General features: G+C 38.6%; 1 protein-coding gene across 1 annotated transcript in view; it reads right to left on the bottom strand.

Annotated features, from left to right (window-relative positions):
* Positions 1 to 1,388: 1,388 nt before the first annotated feature.
* crhr1 (corticotropin releasing hormone receptor 1) overlaps positions 1,389 to 24,580 on the bottom strand; it is a 234,512-nt gene continuing 211,320 nt past the window's right edge. Inside the window, exons 12-14 of the mRNA XM_067412726.1 lie at positions 23,293 to 23,428; positions 21,268 to 21,309; positions 1,389 to 10,643 (exon numbers count right to left, since the gene is read on the bottom strand). Of these exons, the coding sequence (XP_067268827.1) occupies positions 10,503 to 10,643; positions 21,268 to 21,309; positions 23,293 to 23,428 (319 nt within the window). The 3' untranslated portion in view covers positions 1,389 to 10,502. The remainder of the gene's footprint in view (positions 10,644 to 21,267; positions 21,310 to 23,292; positions 23,429 to 24,580) is intronic.

Genomic DNA, 24,580 nt, shown 5'->3' on the forward strand with positions numbered 1-24,580 from the left:
AATACAAAATAAATAACACACGCACGAACAGACGCACGCACACGCACACATGCACGCACACTCATCAATCGATTTAATTGTAATGAAAAGGTCATTTTTACTGTACGTCATTGAAAAAGCATAAAAGCAGCGGAAGGTGAACGTCTACAGGGGATTCTATGAAAGGAGTGTCAAGGTAATTAAATGCCTTTCATTGTAATGAGAAACAAGGGAACTTGAGCAGGAAACACCACATTTTAAAGAAATGCTATTTTGAGCTTTTCAAACCAAACAAACCAGATAAAAATAGCTTTTTTCTATGAAACACAAAAACATTTTTTTTTTCTTCTGAGACGGATCAACTTTCTCCTAAACTCCCTTTTTCTGGCTCAGATTGCATGTCATTTTAAAGATTTAGAGCATATCCTAAAGAAAATATATCTGCATTTAATTACATATAGCTCATATTTCATGTTAACCTAAAGAGGGCTTTTAAACATATTTGTAGAATGATGTAATTGAAAGGAAGTCAATGATATGCCCTTTCAACAAACTCAATAGCTTTGAAGTGACGTGATGTTGCTGTACAGCATGGTTTGAATGAACTATGACAACTTTTAATATCGAACCTGTGGATGAAAACACACTACAAAAGAACAGGATTTAGAAAAGGAAAAACAATTTAATGCACATCTTGATCAGCACAGTACTATATGCCTTCAACATATGACTTTACTCTAGTTGATTTAATACAAATTTCTGTACAGTTCCTAAACTCTCAAACATTAAAACAAACAGATGAACAAATGAGCAAAAGTAATAAATAGAATGTTCTTGAAGCACTGCAGGAAATGACGGAAATTTTGGCAAAGATTCTCTCACTGAACCACAAAAAGCAAGACATACAAGATTACATGTCTTCACACATTCTGGACATTAATGTTATGGATATATTCATATGCGTCACATGTGCCATTGCCTTGCACATGTTTTCTGACTTAGAAAACTTAAATAGTGAGATATATATATATTTTTTTTTTTCTGTGCCGTACATGTATAAATAAATATTTTTTTTCTTTGTACACACATCAGCGACTAAACACAACATAATATCCAAAAAAAGATCACATATTGACATCTTTGATACAAATACAGCTACAAAGCTTGTACTTGTTCGGACCTTTTGTACACTTCACAACTTTGGAAGAACTTCACAACCTCTAAAAAAGGAAAAATAAAAGATTTTCTTAATCAAGACTTTTGTGTTGTTTTCCAGTGAAGAACTTAAAAATCTTTAAAACAAGATAAATAGTATATATATATATATATATATATATATATATATATATATATATATATATATATATATATATATATATATATATATATATATATAGTAAATGCTTTAAATGTATTAAATCTTTATTGGAAATCTTATATATAAATCTTTTTATGAACAAAAGAAACATCCTGTGTTACTTGTTTGTAACTCTGTTCCCTGAAAAATCTGGAATGACATGCTGCGCAGCTAGCACTATGGGAACACCTTTGTGTGTGACCAGTTGTGAAGCCTGTGCGCAAACACACCAATAAATTTGGCTTTAGATAACCACTGATGATGATGTCAATTGGAATGCACACTCGACAGAGGATATAAATAGATGCAAAACGGGTTTGCCTTCAGTTATCACTTTGTCTAAAAAGATGTCTGGACACATTTTCGGTGCGGCAATGTAGCACAACAGCTCGTTCCCCCTTTTTTAGGGAACAGGTTTACAGTGAAGTAACCTGAGATGTTCCCTTTCAACAGCTCCTCTCAATGCTACGCTGCTAGTGTTATGGGAACAAGCCGCTGTATTGGAAGTGTATGAACCCCTCACAGTTGTGAACTGTGCGCTCAGAAGCAGGCGAAACGTCTCAGACATGAGCTTAGGATGTTGACTTAAAGCCTGGCGAATTAATGAGTCAAGGACCAACCTGTTACATCACATAATTGTTGCAAGGGGGCACAGCTTGCCAAAGATTGCGAGAACGTGACTCCCCTGGTAGAATGAGGCCTAACTTCTAGGCAAAGCTTGACTGCATTCCCTTTCAAAGACACCTCATTTAGTGGCATACATTTGTCTTTTTGTGGAGGGAGCCCTAGCACTCAAAATGTTTTCTTTGCCTCCATTTTCACCCCATGGTTCAAGTGACCCAATTCCGATTTTTTTACCATCATGTGGCACAGATCGGATATGACGTGAACGTGTAAGCAGGAAAACCCCCCCGCATGAATTCCAATATCCTCAGATCGGATTCAGGCCTCACTCATATGTGGTAATAAATCTGATTTGATTTGGATACGGGCATTTGCATCTGCCATGTAAGCGGTCAAATCAGATTTTCCCCAGTAAATGCGGGTCATACGTCATTGAAAAAGGGACGGAGGCGCATTCTCCTACTTTTCTCTGCCTTACGAGGGATATATTTAGGTGACCTTTAAAGATGTGTGGAAAAGTGCGGAAAGCAAAACATTGAATAATCATTTTGTCTACGCCCATTGCATATCGCGCCATTTACTTCCTTTTCCGGTCAAGAACATCTTGGTTGCTTTGCCAGTGTACAGTGTAAATGCAAATATCGGATACGGGTCACTTTTAAAAGATGATGTAAGCGGGTCGTCAAAAAAATGATAGTCACCAAATCGGAATTGTACATCTACATCTACAAGACCTGCAGTGTAAATGCAGCCTATGATTTCAGCTGAAAGCCTAGTGTCCCTCAGTTGGTACCCTTCAGGGGCCAAATGTAAAAGTTCAAAAACTTGGGCCAAGAATTCAATTTTGGCCCAAGTGCTTGAGACAGATTGTCCCTCCTGTCCAAACCAATCTTTGCGCAAGCGATAGGGATGGACCCGTACATCTCTGTGAAGGCACACTTTATTCACATCTATTTATAGCATCCGACAATGGCTAATTTCAATGACATCATCGACAAAGGTTCTCTAAGTTCATTGGTGTGTTTGCATACATACTTCCTGAATACAACCAATCACACAAAAAGAAGTTCCCATAGTGATAGCAGTGCAACATTGAGAGAAGCTTTTGAAAGGGAAGAAAAGAACACAGTCACCAGTGTTGCTTCTCTCAGATATAGAAAATTGAGCTCACCAATAGAAATGACTGAACAATTACTGAAAATATACAATTCTGGCTGGAGGATGACAGCCAACAAATCTGATACAGACACTGGCCTTACCAAGAATGCTGAGTTTGTACATTTATATCTATGAACAGTAGAAGGTATTTGAGTTATGTAGAGATGAAATGATAAGTCATAAGCAGAGACTGTGTTTTTAGGCCTTCTTTGAGGCACATTGGAGAAGCACACGTGTGCCTTACTTTGGAATATCGCACGTTTGAGGGTATGGGAAATGGCGGTTTGCTTTCAGAAGGTGAAAATTGGAAAGCCAAAGGGAAAGAGAGATACAAATCAAATTAGTACGTAACAGGTGGTACTACTACACACAAGCCACAAAATGTGTGTGTGTGTGCGCGTGTGTGTGTGTGTGTGGTTTAAAGCTGAAGAGTGTTATGTATGTGCCACGAGTGCTTGCTAAGGTATTCTGAATGAGTTCAGCACTGGGTGGTAGTTAGGCCAAAGCTGAAAGAGATATGGCTTGGGTGCCTCCTTTAATGTACGTATATGGTTTTTTTGACTTGTGTTATTACCTACCAAGAGAAAATTAAGAGTCTGTGTTCACAGCGCCATAGTGTTACACATTTTCAAACTATGAATGCCTTACATACAATTGACTGCATATTAAAATGTTATAGATTTATACACTTTGCATTTAAAGAAGAGCTTGGTGTTCTGAGAAAGACCATATTAGTAACACCATTAATTCACATCTAAGGCCACTGACTATAGAAAAATGGTGGCACTACTGTCCAGAAGTGACTGATTAATGATTTGTAAATAATATACACGACGTGTGGTAAATGACAGGTTTAGGTACTGTTAGAAAGTACTAACGGACACAAGAATATAGCCCCAACTAACACCAAATTCACTAGATATGTCATTAATTTAGCTCTTTGGGAAGAATAATATACTATAATATGAATGTACGTTTTATTAATGTAGATTATATGTGTCTAAAGAACCCTTGTACTAGTAGCCCCTTAGGTTTATATACTAAGTGAACACTTGAGCTGTTTACTGTCAAACTGCTATAAATAGTGAGGCAAAGGCTGATGGAGTGTGACTGAGCAGTGCTGTGAAAGATTTCATTCCCATGATGCTAAATCAGATCCCTCAGGTGACACGATTCCACATGCACCAGCAAACATAAATTTGACATAAATAGTAACGTAAGCTTCTCTCATTTCCGTACACATTATATCCATCACTGTCTGTGGAGTTTTGCTATTCAGCATCAAGCTATTCTTAGTTTCTTGCAGTCTCTGTTTTCATTACATGGTTTTCTGGAATACTTGATTCTGATTGGTCATTTTCATTCAGATCTTTTTGATCGTTGCACAACTGTCCCTCAAAACCAATTTCTTATGCTGTACAAGTTCGATAGAATTCCACAGACTCTTTCTCCTGACATAATAAAATAATATAAACTGAAATCAACATTTCATATTCTTTTTTTATTTTAATGAAAAGCAAACATCTAATAAGTGGGATAATGTATGATCTGATCATATATAATAATCTGAAAAATGAACCGTAATGACTGTTTGAACGTGCATTATCTTTCATATATTTTTGTCCACCAGTATCTTGTGCTGAAAGAGTCTTTTTTGAAAATGTACTGGCATGCCAGCAAATCAATGGGATGATTCATTTAGTTTTTTATTCATTTGATCTCCCTTTGTTTTTACAATCTAAAATAAACGAAGACAATTTGTACAGGCTTTAAAGGGTAACTAAACCCTAAACCAACTTTTTTTTAGTTAATGATCTGCAAGACTGGGGCTTTATTAATGCTGTTTATTGATTAGAGTAAAAATATTTTGATATTTGGGTATAAAGCGTTTTAATTCTATAATATATGGTGTAAAAAGGTCTTAGTGCTGCCCTCTTAAGGTTGAACGGTGGCTACTGCAGTCGAATTTTCCTATTGGACATTGTGGTACTTCGTGACGTAGGATGGTACTTCCAACGGCTCACTACCACGCCCCTGAGCTCACCACGCCCTAAGAAATGTTTTCCCTTGATCACATGATGAGAACGGCTTCAGTCCAGTATGAGCGCTCATGTTACATTAAGTAGAAACATTATGAATGAAACTCTCTCCTCACTTGCTTTCAACATCCTAATGAAGAAAATACAGATAAATAATGCAGTTGTAAGTACATGTTAAGCTTTTCTTCTGATATTTTTGCCGCCCGTCATGTCTACAGATAATTTTCATGCTTTCAGACAAACCCTGACCATAGATCGTAAAAAAATATGGACGACTCGACATCATCCATTTCCGCTTGGCAGATTTTAAGCTTTTAGGCGGCCTGCACGGCGCGGACATCTTAGGGCCCAGTCTGCGCAGTAGAGATTTTGGGACCGGAGTTGCGCAGTAGAGCGCAGGAAGTAGAGGAGGAAGTAAAGCTGCGATATAAAAAGCCCGCCCACACTCTCGCAGATGCAGAACAATTAATTATGTTGGTGTGAAATAAACAGTTATGGAAATGTAGGAATTAAAGCTAAAGCTCCAATCTGCTCCCAAAAAATTCGAAAAAAGTCAGTTAGGGCCTCAGTGACAACTTCACTCAGAGAAGACATCGATCTCAGCTGTCAATCATGACGTCACACCCCCCGTTTTTAAAGCGTCAGATAACTTACTAAAACTAAACTTATTTTAAAAACTAACATTTGAAATGAAATCATCGTGGTGATAACTGCCTTCAGTGACATAAACTAACTTTGGGGAAAAAATATTTGAAGTGTAATTTTATTATTTAGTTTGCCTCGCATCCATTAGAAAACACAGAGGGGCACTATACTAGGACCGGTCACCGGGGGGCGATCGAGGTGCGAAAGCTTCAGTAAATTAGAGGGAGACTGCAGGCTTGACCCATAGACAGTAAAAGAAATGGACAGAGCGACCCCATTGACGTCAACGGCGAAATAATGAAGTCAACCTAGGGGCACTCACTTCCTAATGGCTGAGCGAACTGCGCAGGCTCAGACTGAGCTTGACGACGTAGATGTGACGTGAGCCTCCTGTCTGACAGCTGTAGGTCTTCTAGTAGATGTGGAAAGTGAAAGCTGAATCACGTTGTTTAAATATTTTCTCCCGTTGCTTTTGGCTCACTATCGGCTTCTCCCCATTCTTCCCCCTTGACTTTATCAGACTTTATATCTCCACATCCCCCCGACTGTCTCATAGACAGTAAAGATTGCCTGCGAGCGTCTCCTCAGGTCTATACGGTAATTTCTCAACTGTGCGACAGAGTCGCGTTGGTTATGACGCAGTCGTTAGCCTATTTTTACAAAAACAGCTGCTGCGGGGCGATAGTGTAAGATACAAGGTAATGGAGCCTTTTATGCATTGTCGTGTTTCTTTAGAAATAAACAATGGACAAATGGAGTCTTTAAACGTCTCAGATGTAAAGTTATTCACTGTCAAAGTGACTCAAAAATGAATGGGAGTCAATGGGATGCTAACAGCAGGTGATGGCTTGGTTAGCAATGGCAGCCCCTAGGGGTGGAACACTTTCCGAGCGCTAGATTACCCCCTTGGCTTGACCCTGACACGCAAATGTTTGCCGTGGTAACGAACAACAAATCCATAACGTGCTAGACTGCTGGCGTATGTTGTCTAACTTTTATCTTGCACTGCTGCTTCGCTAGCATGAATGAATGAATGTAACCACAGACAGAGAGAGACATTTCGGTCTAAATGGTCTGATCAGATTATATATAAAAAAGAAAAATCATAATTTGGGGTGGTACATAACATACACACTACCATACAAAAGTGTGGCGTTTGCGAGATGTTTTTGAAAGAAGTCTCTTATATTCTCCGAGGCTAAATTAATCTTATCAAATATAGAGTAAAAACAGTAATAGTGTGAAATATTATTACAATTTAAATAATATATTTGTATTAATAATAATACATTCCAGGAAAGGAAAAGCTGAACTTTCTTATTATTATCAATGGTGAAAATATTGCTTAATCATTTTTTGTGTGGAAACTGATGTTTTTTTTTTTAATGATATGTTTCTTCCATAAATGTTAATATATGTATATGTTTTGTTTTGTAACAATTTAAAAGTCTAATGCAATTTATATTAACTAAACATATTAATTCTTCCTGTCTTAAAAATTTTGTATAATATCATACAAAATTCTCAATATTGTCTTACTCTTTCCTTATACAGTATAGAGAACTATGAAAGCCTTCACTATGTACTGAATAGAGAACAAGTAAGTGGTTTTGGAAACATAATATACATGAACGGGTAAAACGGCCATAACAAATGAACGAACAAGCCTTAGTCCTAAACGTAGTAGCAACACTAAAACAAACCTTGTGTTTCTCTTTACTAGTCTAACAGTGACAGGAGCTTGGTCCTCAGTTTATCAGGTATACACACTGCTATATGGCAATTAGCAAACTTCACAACATACACAACTATGCCTAATGGACATGTACAGTACACAACAAGCATGGCTGAATGTGGAATCTGCTGAAGCCTTTACAAATGATTCTTGCACAAGTACTTCAGCAAGGTCAGAAGAGCACAGAGGCAAAGATGGAGGTCCTGAGTCAGTTTTTTTTTAACAGCCTTGCTCTCTCTACCAGATGTGATTGATTGGATGTATGTAGCACAAAAGCTAAATCTGCTTTACTGTGCTGAGTCAGCAGTGAGCGGTCACAGGACTCGGTCATTGGCGGCTCAGCTTATTGAGGGTTTTAACACATGAATAAACATGAATGACCCTATGTGAGGCATGCAGATCTCTCTCGACTCTCTAATGATAAAGAAGCAGATTTTGCTGAGGTGATTCTTTTGCCTGATTCTTTTGGGGTTTGAATTGGAGAAGCTGGTCCTCGATCAACACAAAAAGCACACTACTAATCTATTTTTCAAATGTAGAGATTTCTTTCCACACAAAACAGCCGTGCAGATAGGCTAGGAAAAACGTGGTCCACCAATAGCAATGTAAATGTAGAAACGCACCTTGTTTCATAGAAATAGCTTACATTTTTTCAACCCAAAAATTTAAACTGCCATCATTTAGTCACGCTCATGTTGTTCAGGACCAATTCTACTTTCCATTTTGAAGAACAAATTCCTTGTGCACTGATCATTGTTGAGTCAAATGAAATGAAATGAATCTAAGTTAGCAAAACCAGTTTAAAAGATGAATTTATTCAGTTTAACTTGATTGTTGAGGATCTCAAGTGAACTGTTTATTGGAGTGGTTGATTATTATCAATAATTTCTATACTAATAGAGTTTAAAATGTAATTTATTCCTGTGATGGCAAAACAAGTGTTTAGGAAACATTTTATTATAATTCTTTTTTTATTGTTATCAATTTAAAGTTGTACCGTTTAATATTTTTATGGAAAATATTATGTGAGATTTATGTGATATGTTTTTTAATCAGAATTATTCGATAAATTCAAAGTAATTCTAAAAGTAAAAAAAAAAAAAAAGTAGAAAAAAGAAAAGAAAAGAAAAAGGTATTTTACTGTAACTCAATCAATTTCATGCATCCTTAGACATACAGGTTTGGAACAACATGAGAGTGAGTAAAATGTTAATTTATTCCTATAAGGCTCTTGTACAATAACAATAACAACTTTCAGTCATGTGTGATAAGAATTTGCCTTTTTTGAAAGACTCTTCAGAATCCAATTTCCTCAAGTGTTTAGCACTACTATCATCTCATCTCTCAAACCTGCTTGATAACTGGTAATTTATATAAAACTGTGCATGAAAAGGAGAGCTGGATTGATTAATTGAAATACATTCAATTGCCCGCTTGGCTGAGGATCGAAATGCAGAATAAAATCAAAATCCTTTCTTTGTTCTGAGATAAACCCCTTATTTAAAAGATTGTGTTAAGTGTTTAGCATCGGAGCGTGCCGTCTTCTACTTTAGCAGGCATCATAGTCTTTCATGATGTTGTTTACTTTCCTGTGAGCTTCCTTCCTCTTTCTCCCCGGGGTTTAGATATATCCTTGAGTCCCAGGATGCAAACTGGCTTAGAGAGCATTAACACCTTTCGTCTTAGTAAACACTGTTTACAATTTTTGCACTTGCACGGGACGATATATGCAGCAATAGATGTACTCATCATTTCAAAGCAAAAAGCGTCCATTTTGAATGATTTAGATCACAGAAATGTAAGAGAATCAGAGGAAACTTCCACAAGCTGCAGTAAAGTGTAGAGCAGCGAGGGACAGTGAGAAGAAGCACATGGGTCACAATCTGAACAACACCAAACATTTATCCCCAAAGTATCCAGTCAAAAGATCCAATAACGATAATGAATGTTTACACTGAGATCTGTCGAAGAAATTCAGTTTGGTTTCCAATTTCCTCTGATTTCATTGTTTTCTTTTAAAACTCCAAAAACCTAAATCTAACACACTATATGGCCAAAATTTGTGGACACCTGGACACCAAACTCACACATTCTTAGAAGAAAAGGTTCTATATGAAACCTTAAAGGGTTCTGTCGGGTTCCCATCATGGGATTATTTTATGGATTTAGTTTTTAAATATAATAAAATGTTATAAATTAAGCAGCTTGTGAACATAATCAATAGAAAATTAAATAATCCATTAAACATGAAAAGTATTGTGGAATCATTTAAGACATTTCTCTCTAATATAGAACCATCTTGTCATAAAGGGTTCTTTAAATTTGAATCAAGAACCTTTTTTTGAGCGCATGTGCTTGCTTGCTTTAATTTCAAGACTTTTAAAAAAAGTTTATCCTCCCAAACACCTTTCACTCTTCTGGAAGGTTTAGCAGTAGATGTTGGAATATGAACGGAGGGATTTACTCCCATTCAAACACAAGTCTGGCTCACAAGCACACTACTTTTGGCCATGTAGTGTATCTCCAATATTATCCTACTCTGACAGTTCTGAAAATAAGTTAGGAATAAAACGAGGTCTCCAATCAGAGAAGACTCAAGATAGGAAATCAGATGTGATAATGTATAATGTGACATATAACTTTATCTATTAAATAAATACACTCTGTCTGCATCTATCAACCTTTTTGGTGTGTTTCAGGTTCCTTCCACTGTCTTCCATCGTTGTCTGAGACCACCGATGCACTAATCTGTTTGTGAAACAGATTCTCCGTCTCTGAGTTCGGCAGGTGAACCTCATTGTTTGTTTATATTTCCACCCTTCATTTATGTTTCAGCTGAGGATCATACCCTGTTTGGCCCATAGCTGTTATCCCTGGGTTTTTTGCAGAGGACATGGATGATTAGCTGAGGACAGAAAGAGCGGAAGCAGAAGAAACGGGAATGGGCAAATTGCTTCTGTTAAGGTCAGACGGCAGACGACTGCTTGATGCTGTGGAAACTGACGCGCGTTGGAGAAGTAGGAATGGACATGGCCCGCGCCACCCGTGCCCGAATGGAGTGCTTATCCTGCCAGCGATGCCACCGTTTACGAACGGCTGAGCGAACCTACAAACAAAAAAAGGACACTTTACTTATAATATTACTGATTGAATGTAGCTCAACTAAGGATTAAAAAAGTTCAGTGCAAGCTAGTAACAAAATGTAGCTATGAGGGGAATAACATTTAAATTTCCATAATTATCAAAATATATAATTTACCTAAAAAAAGCAGTATTTATCAGTCACACACACATGCACGCACACAAACACACACACACAGAGAAGTTATGTGATGAAAACAAAACCATGAAGTGACTTTAAAGCAATTTAAAGACTTTAAAGCATTAAGTGTGTTTGAGTCATCTTTCTGTTCACTTGTCATTCAAAAGAATATTTCCTTGCATTATTCGTCATTATGTGCTCTATATACAGCCATCCATGACAAACTTTTAGTTCTGTCAATCATTTGGCAAACATGGCAACAAAGAAAAGCATGCGTTTTCTGTCAAATTTCTATTTCTATTAACCTGTCACCTGTCATGCTACTGCTCCTCATAACAGCGATAGAATTTGCATTACATTAACCTTGTCAAATATCCTACTGTACTTTAAAATGAAAGGACATAAATCCTGAGATGAGACATAACAAGTGATGTTGTTGTTTAGATCATTCTATTAGTGTACATGCATTAGTGTTCTCATATCTTCATATTTAAATATAATAAATACATCCACATTTGTAATACAAAATGTAATAAGTTGTAACTTGTTTTATCTTTGTCTAAAAAAGGTATGATTGTGACGACACACACACACACACACACACACACACACACACACACACACACACACACACACACACACACACACACACACACACACACACACACACACACACACATATACACACACACACACTTACCTAAATGATATTAGGAACACCTGTTCAATTTTTCATTAATGAAATTATCTAAACAACGAATCACATGGCAGTTGCTTCAATGCATTTAGGGGTGTGGTCCTGGTCAAGAAAATCTCCTGAACTCCAAACTGAATGTCAGAATGGGAAAGTAAGGTGATAAGCAATTTTGAACGTGGCATGGTTGTTGGTGCCAGACGGGCCGGTCTGAGTATTTCACAATCTGCTCAGTTACTGGGATTTTCACACACAACCATTTCTAGGGTTTACAAAGAATGGTGTGAAAAGAGAAAAACATCCAGAATACGGCAGTCCTGTGGGCGAAAATGCCTTGTTGATGCTAGAGGTCAGAGGAGAATGGGCCGACTGAGTCAAGCTGATAGAAGAGCAACTTTGACTGAAATAACCACTCGTTACAGCCGAGGTATGCAGCAAAGCATTTGTGAAGCCACAACAAGCACAACCTTGAGGTGGATGGGCTACAACAGCAGAAGACCCCACCGGGTACCACTCATCTCCACTACAAATAGGAAAAAGAGGCTACAATTTGCACAAGCTCACCAAAATTGGACAGTTGAAGACTGGAAAAATGTCACCTAATCTGATGAGTCTCGATTTCTGTTGAGATATTCATATGGCAAAGTCAGAATTTTGGCGTAAACCGAATGAGAACACGGATCCATCATGCCTTGTTACCACTGTGCAGGCTGGTGGTGGTGGTGTAATGGTGTGGGGGATGTTTTCTTGGCACCTTTTAGCTCCCTTAGTGCCATTTGGGCATCATTTAAATGCCACAGCCTACCTGAGCATTGTTTCTTACCATGTCCATCCCTTTATGACCACCATGAACCCATCCTCTGATGGCTACTTCCAGCAGGATAATGCACCATGTCACAAACCACGAATCATTTCAAATTGGTTTCTTGAACATGACAATGAGTTCACTGTACTAAAATGCCCCCCACAGTCACCAGATCTCAACCCAATAGAGCATATTTGGGATGTGGTGGTGCGGGAGCTTCGTGCCCTGGATGTGCATCCCACAAATCTCCATCAAATGCAAGATGCTATCCTATCAATATGGGCCAACATTTCTAAAGAATGCTTTCAGCACCTTGTTGCCATGTAGAATTAAGGCAGTTCTGAAGGAGAAAGGGGGTCAAACACGGTATTAGTATGGTGTTCCTAATAATCCTTTAGGTGAGAGAGTATATATACACATACACACACGCACACGCACACAAACACAAACACACAAATAAATTTAAAATGAACAAGATTAATATTGACTAATATTCTGCCTTTCCCACGTGTGAGTGAGAAAGAGCGAGCAGGAACAGGTGTGTATGTGCTTACGTGGGCAGACGAGTGGATGTGTGTGACAGGAAAATAGGAAATAAATGTGTAAATTTGCAAATCTGTGTGGGTACATGTGTGAGTGTGTGTCTGAGGAGCATATACGTCAGAGAAAAGAGGTTTTATTTACAGTGGATAGAGAGAAAATTATAAATATGAAAAATGAAGTGGGTGAGTAAGCGAGAAAGAAGGTGGTATAATAAATATATTTATTTAGATGTGCATCAATTCACTCGTTTTCTTTATGTATCAATTACAAATCCTGATGATGCATATGCATCAATCTTGATGCATGTATTTTTATTTAGTGATTTAGGTCAATAAACAACTTAAAATGCTGAGAATCCAATTAAATCACGAGTCGATAGCGATACAAGGCTTTAAAAATATTTTAAAGAGTTTTTTTTTGAAAAGTGTCACATTTCTGAGCCCACATTTAAGCTCTCCTCAGGACGGCCACTATTATTCACATGAGCAGATGACAGCTCTCTATCGAGACAGCAATAGACCTCCAAACTTGCTCAAGCCATTTATAAACTTGCCACGTCATTGCAAGGTAACTAGCATACTGTAAAATGCTTTAATTTCATGGAAACGTCACCGTTATTTTCTAGATAAAATACTGAAGTTCTACGGAAATAGGTCATACCACTGACCACTACCTGGGCATTTATTGCATGGAATGAGCAGATACATAATGTACGTTTCTAAAATGCATAAGCCCAGTTCTGATGAATAAAAAAATAAAATAAATAAATTAATTAACCATTTAAATACAGTTGTGATTTGTGTTCACTTAAAAGGTTCACTATGTAATTTTCCATCTGCTAGAGGGTGCCTATTCAAAACAAAAGGTGTAGCTTGATGACGCCAAGCATCTTGAGCATCAGAATCTTGGTATGTGGTCTTCACCTCGCAGCCAGTGAAAAAGAATCAGGGTAGGAATCGAGCAGAAATCATGTTAATGGATGTGATTATTAACATTATTGTGGTATGAAGCAGAGCAGGATGAGAGTTGTGGGAACTGAGCAAGGCCACTGGAGCAATTGTTTATAAGAGATGAACGCAACACATGCCTCGCGGGCAGCAGAACTTTTATTATGCCACAGTCGCTGGCGCCACTTCTGCTTTTCCTGTCATGATTCTGAGTCATGATCATATGAGATACATGAGTGTGTTGAAAATTATGTTATGACATTCTTTGTGCGTTCGCTCGACGGCTGCTATGATGCACACTGCAGTAAGAGTAAGCTAGAATGAATTGACATGCCACTGGAATGCACTCCTCTTAGCATGGCGTGGCGTGGGTATATCGCTCCCCAAAAGCGTTCTAGAACACAGTGTGAGTTCCCTTCGAAATGGAATGTCTCAGTTTACATATGTAACCTATGTTCCCTGAGAACAAGAAATGAGAAAGAACCTCTTTGTCATGCCTCAGGCCTGCCTACCAAACAGTCCCTTCAAAAGAAAAGGTGAATGTCATGTTAGCAAGTTGCCCTTATATACTTCTGTGTCACACCTTGATGGTTTCATGAGTTATTGTTGATCAATAGGATTGCCATAATTTGATAGTAGTGTTCCCCAAAGAGCCGTCTCCTGAAGCGATCACTGAGCTTCACTGCATCACAGATTTGGCCCTCTGGGCCCCTAAACTAACAAAGAGCTGCTGCCATTAGTTGTTCAATGGTACTGATGGTGGCAATGAAGAACTTGGTGGACATCAAAGAGAAAAACTCTTGGAACCTTTCAGCACATCTGTAGAGCTGATGGTCAGGAAGTTTAAAGAGGCAAGGGCATGGGCGGCAGCTATCAGGAAGTACATCCCGTGTCAATCTAAATCTTTGCCTAAGACCTCTGGGGGACCTGGACCATCACTGTCTGAGGACTGGGAGGGAGGGCCAGAGTAGTTCCTCAGGCTTCTCCTCTGAGCCGAAGAGCACAAAGGAGGTGGGATGTTAGAAGGAAAATACGAGATCTGAGGCAAATAATCAATAAGAAGCAATTTGGTAAATGGAATCGAGGAGAATTAAAACCCCAACAAGATGGTAGCCTTAAGTAACCTTTGGTCTCCTTTCTGGTTCTGCTAGAATACCCTTTAGGACAAAGCATATCTGGCTAGTGCTAACTTAAGTACAGGTTATAGCAGGTCCTAGATGAGTGTGTTAAGAGGGTTGAGCTGCTTCCCCTATGACTCTGGGGTGTTTAAGAAGTATAGCTACCTAGTGGCTCTCTTTTAGAATGGTAGCAGTATCAAAGGCTGTACCTGGCATTTAACAGGCTTGCTTTGATAGGCTCTTTGATAGAGTGGAACCTTCCCCCACTGTCAGAGGTTTTAAAGTAGTGTCCTCCGCTCCCCATTGGAGCCTTTACCAATCCATGTAGAAACTAACAAGTAAAGGTAATTTGCCTAAAAGTATCTTTTTTGTCATTGAACACCTTTGGACCACAAGGAAGGAAGGAAGTTTATAAAGGCCAGGAATTTACTTGTCATGGAACATACAAGCTTTGGTAATGGGTGAGGGAACATTACCACTTACAGACTTTATGAGTTTTAGGACACACCCTGTATGATTGCTGCATCTGACTCTGGCTAAGTAAGTCTGTAGAGTCAATTTATGCTATAACCATTTTGGTCGTGCATAGGCACAGCTAATGAGGCAAGCACTGCTTCAGCATAGCAAAGTGGGTTTTTGTTTCGTCATAGCGTCAATTCAAGACACAGTGTTGAGTTTCCCCCACCTTGTAAGGGAACATCTCAGGGGTAATGTCTCACCCTGTCATTGGCCAATAAAATTACATAATCCACATAATCCATGGTGCAGTGTCTCATTCTCCTTCTCAGTGAACCATGGTTACAATTGTAACCTGAGACGGTTTTCAATTTGCTGTATAGTGCAAATACCATATATGAAGACAGCAGGATTATATTATACATATATGAAGAAGAAATATGTTTAATGGAGCTCATATATTTTACACTGGTCTGAGAGTAGTTCTGTAATTGATCAGATCGGAATTTGGAGTGGCAGGAGTGGTCAAAGGTTAGCAGTAAAGTTCTGCTCCCATACAAAAAAACTAAAAACATCTGAACATCATTAACATTTACTAATCACACCAGTGTGATATATGCCACCAACGAAACCCTGCATCATTTGCATATTAAGAGTAGTTTCATAGCAACCAGGGAGCCTTCTCCCTAGCAACCAAACTTATGGCATTTCCTTAAACTGTGCTGTCAGAATTGGTTAAAATTATTATTGTCTTTTGACTAACTAAAATGGTAAATACAGTTTAAATACAGAGGAGGTAACCAGAAGCAGGTGGTTGAACTAAGCGTATGAGAAATATTAGGACAATACTTCAGAAAGTAATTTGGAGGGAGGGGGGTTTACTGAATCAATGTGTTGTATGAGAAAGACGAGTCTGAACAGTCACTCTCAGATGAGATGGATGTTAGAGTAAACATCTAAACCTCCTATCTTGTCTCCACCTCATTTAATACACATCTTCAAAACCGCTCCAATGTACTATGGATAGTGTACAGAGTGCATGTCTGTTGCTTTCTCCCCAGATGAAGATTTTGATAGTCACCAAAGCCTGTGATGCTGCCTGTACTGGAAATGAATCTAGTAAACACTCCACATGCATGTAATTCAAGTCACTGTGATTGGAGCTAAAGGATTTAATTTTGAGTAGATTTGTGTTTAAATACATATTGTTCAGTGGACCAGTCAACCAGTAAAAATGCTTCTATTTAGCATTTTTATTTTCATTTGATAAAAACTGCTGTTATATTACTTTAAAGAAGAGTAAAACCAGAAATTATATGTAATTAATTCTACTTAATTCTTAATTCTAAGTGACTGTATATATTATTACGAATAATATTACTGTGTTTACCTACAATAATTATGCAACTTAATTATGGTAGATAAAATATTATTCTGCATTCAAGTTGCATTCAAAATATATTTGGCCTGTCGTTTTAGTCTAGTTTATTCTACGTTTTGTGACAGACCCCTACAGAACATGGTGTTCAGATTCCGGTCCGGTACAGAAAAAATCTGCAAGTGTGCTCATTGGCTGCGTGTTCATGTTATGTTCAGTGCAATGTGTGCTGTACGGAATAGTTTTTGTTTGTTTTGTTTCATTTTTGTTAAATTTAAAAGCCTGTTATTCTGCATCAGAGTCCTCGCTCCTTTCATAAATCCAAACCCTGACAGGGTCATTGTTTGAATGGGAATGAAATAGTTGCTGGCAGCCCATGGCACAGTATGAACAGAGTTGCCCATGCCTGTGAGGGTCAAATGTCAGTCTGTACAGTAGACCAGAAGTGAACAGTAAAGCTCTAGTGCTGTATATAATTAACCTTTGTAGTGGGTGTGAAGTGGGGGGTTTCAGAAGATCAAAGAGGTCAAACTAATGCTAAGCGATCAAAAATCCATTTAGAGAAGAAACGTCTGACTTTTTCTCTGAGAGCTTGACTCTCTCTTTTTCTGCATTTCTGTAAAAATGTAAAACCCCTTGGGTCAGTGACTGCTGACACTTACAGCGAGGTTTAAAATGCAGCTTTCAGAGCTTTCGCTGAAATAATCCCTGACATTCTTTTTATTTTATTTTAGCCCACACATTCACAATAGACTAACTTTGCTTTCCCATGAACATAACTGAGCCTCACTTTATATTAGGTGGCCTTAAGTACTATGTACTTACATCAAAAATAAGTTCAATGTACTTATTGTGTTCAAATTGTATTGCAACACACCTTTGCTGATATTGCGGTGGGAAAGGGGTAGAGTTAGGGATGGATGTGGTTTGTGGATAAGTTTAAGGGTAGGGTTGGGTGTAAGGGAAGTGCCAACTGTGTAATTACAAATGTAACTACAGAAATTAATTACAGACATAATTGCATGCAGGTATTTTTAAAAATGTAAGTACAATGTAAAAACATGTATGTACACAATAAGTGCATTGTATCAAATGATTCATTCAAATGTTACTACATAGTAGTTAAGGCCACCTAATATAAGCCGTTTCTCAATATGCGTACTTGTCTGGACTTGTGAAACGTCATCAGTCGCTGCCCAAGTACTGTTCCATTTCAAAGTTCACATCTAGCCAAGCAGGCTACGGTTAAAATCCCTGGATGTGTCCTTGATCCGCCCCTTTTATCGAGGCTGTACTGAAAGGAGACATCCCAGAATGCATCTCGCGCCGATCAGCAAAGCGTCAATAGCGGATCAGAAAATCTGCTTAATTTAAATATACTACTGTTAATGTGTCAAAAAATTTAGTTTTAAGACTTTTTCAGTCAAGAATGTACTTGTTTAATGATTAAATATGTGGTTTATTTATAAAGAGAGCGCATATTTGACAATTTTATCTGCTGTTTTGTGAGATCGATCTGCGGGTTCTCAGGCTCATTAACCCGCCGAGAGCAGCCTTTCCTCGGCTAAACCTTCTGACGTCTGCCACTGGTTCTGATGTGGTTAAACATCAGATATCACAAACATGAGAAAAGAGGCAGGGTTTTGTTTTATATTTCGTTTTGTTCTAAATATGCATGCATAATCAAGATGTGAGTCGCCTGAACCACATTTGTGTGGCTATAATATGTTTAATATGTTTAAGATATGTTATGTATAAAGGAAAAAAAGAGGCAGCTTGTGTTTTATGACATATTTCGTTTTATTGCAGCATAGAATATACGTTTCTCAATACCAAGTACGCGAACGGCTTGCGTCCGTGTAATTTAGACTTGTCAAGTTCGACTTGAGAACGAACTACCGAGGACGGCAGGACACAAGTCAAGTCATCAGGCTGATCTTGTAACAGCAGCGTTCTTCATAGTGTCACTGAAAGTGTAGGCCTATATGCTGTATATTTTAGGCTACAATAAAACGAAATATATGATAAAACACCACTCTTTTCATTTTCATCAAAACAAATATGATATTATAGCCACACAAGTGAAGTGCAGGCAGTGCATTATCTTCACTGCATGTATCTACCAAAAAACAAAATATAAAAAACCCTGCCTATTTTCGTTTAATAATAATAACAACAACAACAACAACAACAACAACAACAACAACAATAATAATAATAATAATAATAATAATATGTGGTTCAGACAAGTGTGCATATGATTTTCACTCTAATAAAATGAAATATGACATAAAACACAGCCTATTCTCTTTTTGTTAAATGTCATCAATGATATAAGAGTATAAGCAAAAGGTATAAGAAACTATACAAGAAATAAAGCGAACAATCCAGTCAAAAAAAAGTTAGTGCTATCTACAACGGTTAAGTTAAATATCCTAAAAAATAAAATAAAAAACTTCACTCTGCCATCAGCCAAAACGATCTGTCAGGGAATAAATTATAGATTAATGAGACCAAAGATCACTCGTTAAATCTACACAAGAAAAATTATATTTCATGTTTAACCACCAAAGACATCAGAGCCAGCAGCAAACGTCAGAAGGTCTAGCAGAGAAAAGGCTGCTCTCAGCGGGTTAACGAGCGCTGATCACCCGCTGGACCGACTGGATCTCACAACTCCGAAAACACCAGATCAAATTGCCAAATAGGCGCTCTCTTTATAAATAAACCACATATTTGAGCTTTAAACAACGTCCTCTGGAGTTCGTTCTCCCGAGTTGAACTTGGCAAGTTTGAACTACCAAGGACACAAGTCACAGTTTGCGTACTTGGTATTGAGAAACGGCCATAAAGGCGGTATATGTTGATTTTATAGCTGTTTTTTTTCTATATTACATCGATCTATATCTATATATTAAATTGTAAACAATTTTCATATATAATATTAGTAGGCTATATAACAGGGCCAAACCTGCTCCTGGTGAGTCACTATCCTGCACAGTTTGTTATTTCAAACTTGCCTCAACACACCTGTCTAGAAGTTTCTAATATGACCAGTAATATCTTGATTAGCTATAGTTCAGGTTTGTTTAACCCTTTGAGCGGTACGGTCCCACATATGGGATTTATAATAATACATTGACGTCACATACCTGCCAGATTCAAACTGGTATGTGCTTTTCTGCTTTGGCACAGCCCTTGTCATATATCACAACTATGCAGTGTTTTCAACCACATGTTAATTTTAGGTCTACAACCTTTAAATACACATAAGTACTAGTAAGACAATACATATACAGTTTGTTAAACTTCCGCTAGGTTTAATTGGGGTTTAATTGGGGTTGGAGCTGAACTCTGTAGGACAGTGGAACTCAGGAGCAGGATTGGACACCTCTTATGCTCTATTAAAACCTTCTTTCTGAAGTAGTATTAGATGTGGAACTGGTCAAGGCCAAGTTATGCTTGAACTTCACTTATTCTGAAGTGTATTCGTATACTTTATGTTCTGATACTAAAGCCTGAACATGTGAATAAACATCCATTTTCATTGCATGCAAAAAAAAAAAGAAAAACAACAACAACACAATATCCTATCCTTTTAAATAGTTTTAACCTCAGTAAACTGTAATGCAACACATAGAGAAGAAAGTGAAAAAAATGACCATGTGACTGAAAGAAAGCGCTTTCTTGCACTTCCAGGAGAGATCATTTTGACTTTCAGATACTTGCGGCAAGTGTTTGTTATTGTAGCTGTAATTTAGTACCACAGGCCTTTGAATTCAGAACCTGTTTGCATAGCCTCATTGGAACCAAAGGCACTTTCTGAAGGTGCATTACGCCAATGAAGGTATTTTTTTTGGACGTCTTGTATCTGACATTGCGGTTTCCCTTTCATATGTACCGGGAACAGATCAATGTTATCACTTTGACTTTAAGCAACACTGTACGCTCTGCTTTGCTTGTGTATTCTGATATCTATCTGTGACTCAGGGTGACCTCAGATCAAGCCCATACTTATCTGCTTTCTTTGAACTTGTTCATTGGCTAAAATGACAAAATGACAAAAAACCCAGACGGATCAGATCCTGGATCCTTTACAGCACCTGTAAGCATATTTACTTAGGAGGATAACATGATGCGCAAGATGTGCTTACATTTGAAGACTGGGCACAACACTTAAGAGGGACATTCTGGCTGGAAATTCCCAAAGGTTTACTGTCCTTTTCAAAGGGCATGTAATACAAGCCAGATTTAGTTCCCGCAGGAATTAATATTTTATGGGGGGAGTCGGTTTTTATATTTATTGACTGCAAAAAGGGTGGTTTTGGGTTAACAGAAAGTTGTCTCAATGTGATTATTTTTTGACCAGGTGTCATTGAGCAGCCCTGACTGAGCAAATCTGAATAACCCAAATTATAATGTAGCACTTCAAACAGACACAAAACTGTTGTAGAACTACGATTCAAAAGCAGAGGGCATATTTTAGAGGGTGGAAAAAGGAGAAGATCAGGAAAACAGCTTTCTTACCTCACTGTTCAAAAAGCAGTAGAACACTGACACAAAGAAGCCCTGTAAAGAGAACAAGACATTGAAAAAATACGAAATATTTTTCACATCTTTAAGGTAAGTTAAATATAGAATATTCAATATGAAAATGGAACAAATAAGAATAATCATTAGCTGTCTATCTTAAATGAATACATTCTAAAATACATTTTAAATATGTTAAATAATCTTAAAAATGTTGACAGGGTTACATTAACAAAACATGAGTTTGAGAGCAAAAAATAAAATAAAACATCTTTCTACATAACCTTTAAGAGGGAAATTGAAAATGTATATAAATAAATAAATAAATAAATAAATAAATAAATAAATAAATAAATAAATAAATAAATAAATAAATATTACAATTTTTTTTAAAAGGATCCTGCCATTAAACTGTTCAGCATGTTTGTCTAATGTACCCTAACATTCAATTTTCCCCACGGATGATTTGTCATTTCCAAGAGGAGTTGGACAGATGTGGGGCCAGATGAATCCGTGGAAAACATGGCTTCAACATTCACGAGAGACCCCTGGGTCACACCAGGAAGCAAATGGTGCAAAACAGGGGATAGAGTTGACCTTGTGTGCTTTGGGTTACACGGTCAACTGTGAGAAATCACCACAAGTAAAATGGAATGAGGATTTCCGAACACGTGGGTGAGACTTCATAGAACACTTAACAAATGCTTTTTGCAAAAACAACATGTGTTTAGTGATTAGTAGCAGCTATATACTAATGAGCTGTAACCACTTCAGCATGTGATGTATTAGCACAAAAAGTCTCGGGTTATGATGATAACCCTTGTTCCCTGAGCGGGAACGAGACACTGCGTCGTCGAGTGACGACACTCTGGGAATGCACCCAGCGTTACGAGACTGAAGCATGAATGAAATCTTTCCAAAAGGGCCTCAGCCAGCCCTTTGAGCACCACTGCCAGGTCTCAGGTTGAGACTCTGGAATGAGCATTAGGCCTCATCCTCCAAGCACACGGTGGATCTGTACCATCAGATGGCGCCTCCCCAGCAGTACATCACCTATAGATAAGTGGAAAGCCCCAATGGCAGTCACGTACACCTTAAGGTTGAATGGGGTAAGCCCGATGGAGAAGCAATCTTGAAGGCACTCCAGCACTGAAGCGTTCGGGCAGTAACTGGGTCCACCTCACGCTCTCTACACCAAGTCTTCTGGTGGAAGGTGCCCTAGAGCTGAGAAGGTCTCCGCGACACCTGCTGACAAGCCCTCTCCTAGGTACTGGGCCCCCTCAGGGGCCAGACCAGGAGGTTCCACAGCTCTGGCCAGGGGATGAAATATGTGCCCCCCGCCTGAGACAGCAGAGCCCGCCTCAGAGGGACCTGCCATGGAAGGCCATTTAGCCGGTCGATGATGTCGGAGAACCACACTCAGGTCGGCCACCGGGGTACTACTAGGAGAAGGCTGAGCCCTCCCGGCGGACCCGCTCCAGAACTCCGGGAGCAGAGCAGTCGGGGGAATGCATACAGACGCCGCCTCAGCCACGTCTGCCCACTCCCTGGGCCTCAGCCCCTGCCTCGACAGGATGTCTGCTCCCTGGTTTTGGTCCCTGGGGATGTACATCGCCCTGAGGGATGACAGTTTCCCCTGGGACCACAGGAGGACCTAGTGTGTCAGTCTGCATAGAGGGTGTGACTTCGATTTATTATTTTATTAATGAGCATTATTCAAATGACTCAATTGGATAGTCCTTCAACCAATCAGTCCACAAGAGGGGTGATCGACTGGCAACGACCCATTGCTTCTCTATCCGTCATCATGTTAAACCTGCCAATAGCATGCCAGGTGGATAAGCCAGTCTGTGATTGGTTCCCACAAAAGTTTAACAGAAGCAGTATAAATTAATGTAAAGGTTTCCAGATTGAGTTGCAGAGAGAAATCAAATCACCGGCAGATCAGGCTGAGTTTACACAGTCTACAGATTTAGATCTGTTTTATCACAATTAATAAGGGCCAAAACTGTACTTGCTTACCTGAAAGGACTCAAGGAAAGAGTTGAAGTATATAAAGACAATCTGTGAGATCTCATCCTCCCCAGGGTTGACGAAGAACAGCATGTATGTGATGCCCAGAAGGGGCAGAAGAACCAGTGTGGCCTTTACTGCTTTCCTGTGAGACACAGAGATATAGAGATGATAATACGGAAACCAGACTCATAAATTAAAAAGTCATGTCTTCAGATATTCAATATTAAATACTAAACTACCGTAATTCCTCAAATAAAGACTGGGGCCTTTATTTACCTGAACTGTTGATCGGAACCGGCTTTTATTTGAAGTAGGCTTTTAGTAGGGGCAGGCCTGTATTTCTAATTCCATCTGTTTGAAATAGAATTGCTTTATGTAAACCGTTTTCAATTTAAAGTGATCGTTCCAGTGGACAAATATCATTGATTTTTTAAAGAAACTTTTGCAGAAATATCACCATACAACAAAATAATATGCATTTTGTAACATCCGAAGATGAACGAGTTCTCAGGGAATCTAGCCGAGCATGACGTCTCATCACACCGGCCCCCAGGTTGCACATACAAATGAGGTGCTTATATTTACTGAACGAGTCTACAAAAGCAAAAATAAGCCATTTTAAATAAAGATCCAGGTTTAAGCAAATAAATAAATAAATCACGACATTAAAGTTTAGTGAAATTAGGAAATATTTAAGAGATTGTTAGTTTAGTGCATATTTTGTTCTCATGTCACAAGTAATAATATCAAGCCAAGGTTTACTGAGTTTAACACGATTCTTTTGTGGTGTGGTTTTTGGTGAAATGTACTAAAATAAATATCATCACCTGTGCACGTTAGCCCACTTCTTCTCGACGCGTTGGTTTATAGAACAATTACTCCAAATCGGCCTCTGTCGTTTCAAAGAATAGCACAATGGCAAGCGCGTCAAGTATAAATGCCTCGTCCGTTTGGGGAGGAGCGCGCGCAGTCAGCGGAGGCTCGTGCAGCGGAGACAGGCGAAAGTATAAATAAGGCTTGGGACGCGGCGCTGCGCGGATCTGAGCTTCGAGGCTTGGGTGCGACCCCCTTAAGACATAAAAGAAACGAGAGGCTAATATTAGGTGCGTCTTAATCAGCTCCCTAGTTCAGTAGTCAGGGCACTGATCAGGACATACTGGTAAGTCAATGGACTGACTCCCTGATCAGTGCCCTGACTACTGACGGAGCAGATTGAGGTGCACGCATTGTGAAGATTGATATCTGTAGCCTGCCTGACACGGCATTTTCACAGACGTGAAATCTTGAGAAACAT

The sequence above is a fragment of the Pseudorasbora parva genome, chromosome 2, assembly GCF_024679245.1.
Source record: "Pseudorasbora parva isolate DD20220531a chromosome 2, ASM2467924v1, whole genome shotgun sequence".
In the NCBI taxonomy this organism is placed as follows: Eukaryota; Metazoa; Chordata; class Actinopteri; order Cypriniformes; family Gobionidae; genus Pseudorasbora; species Pseudorasbora parva.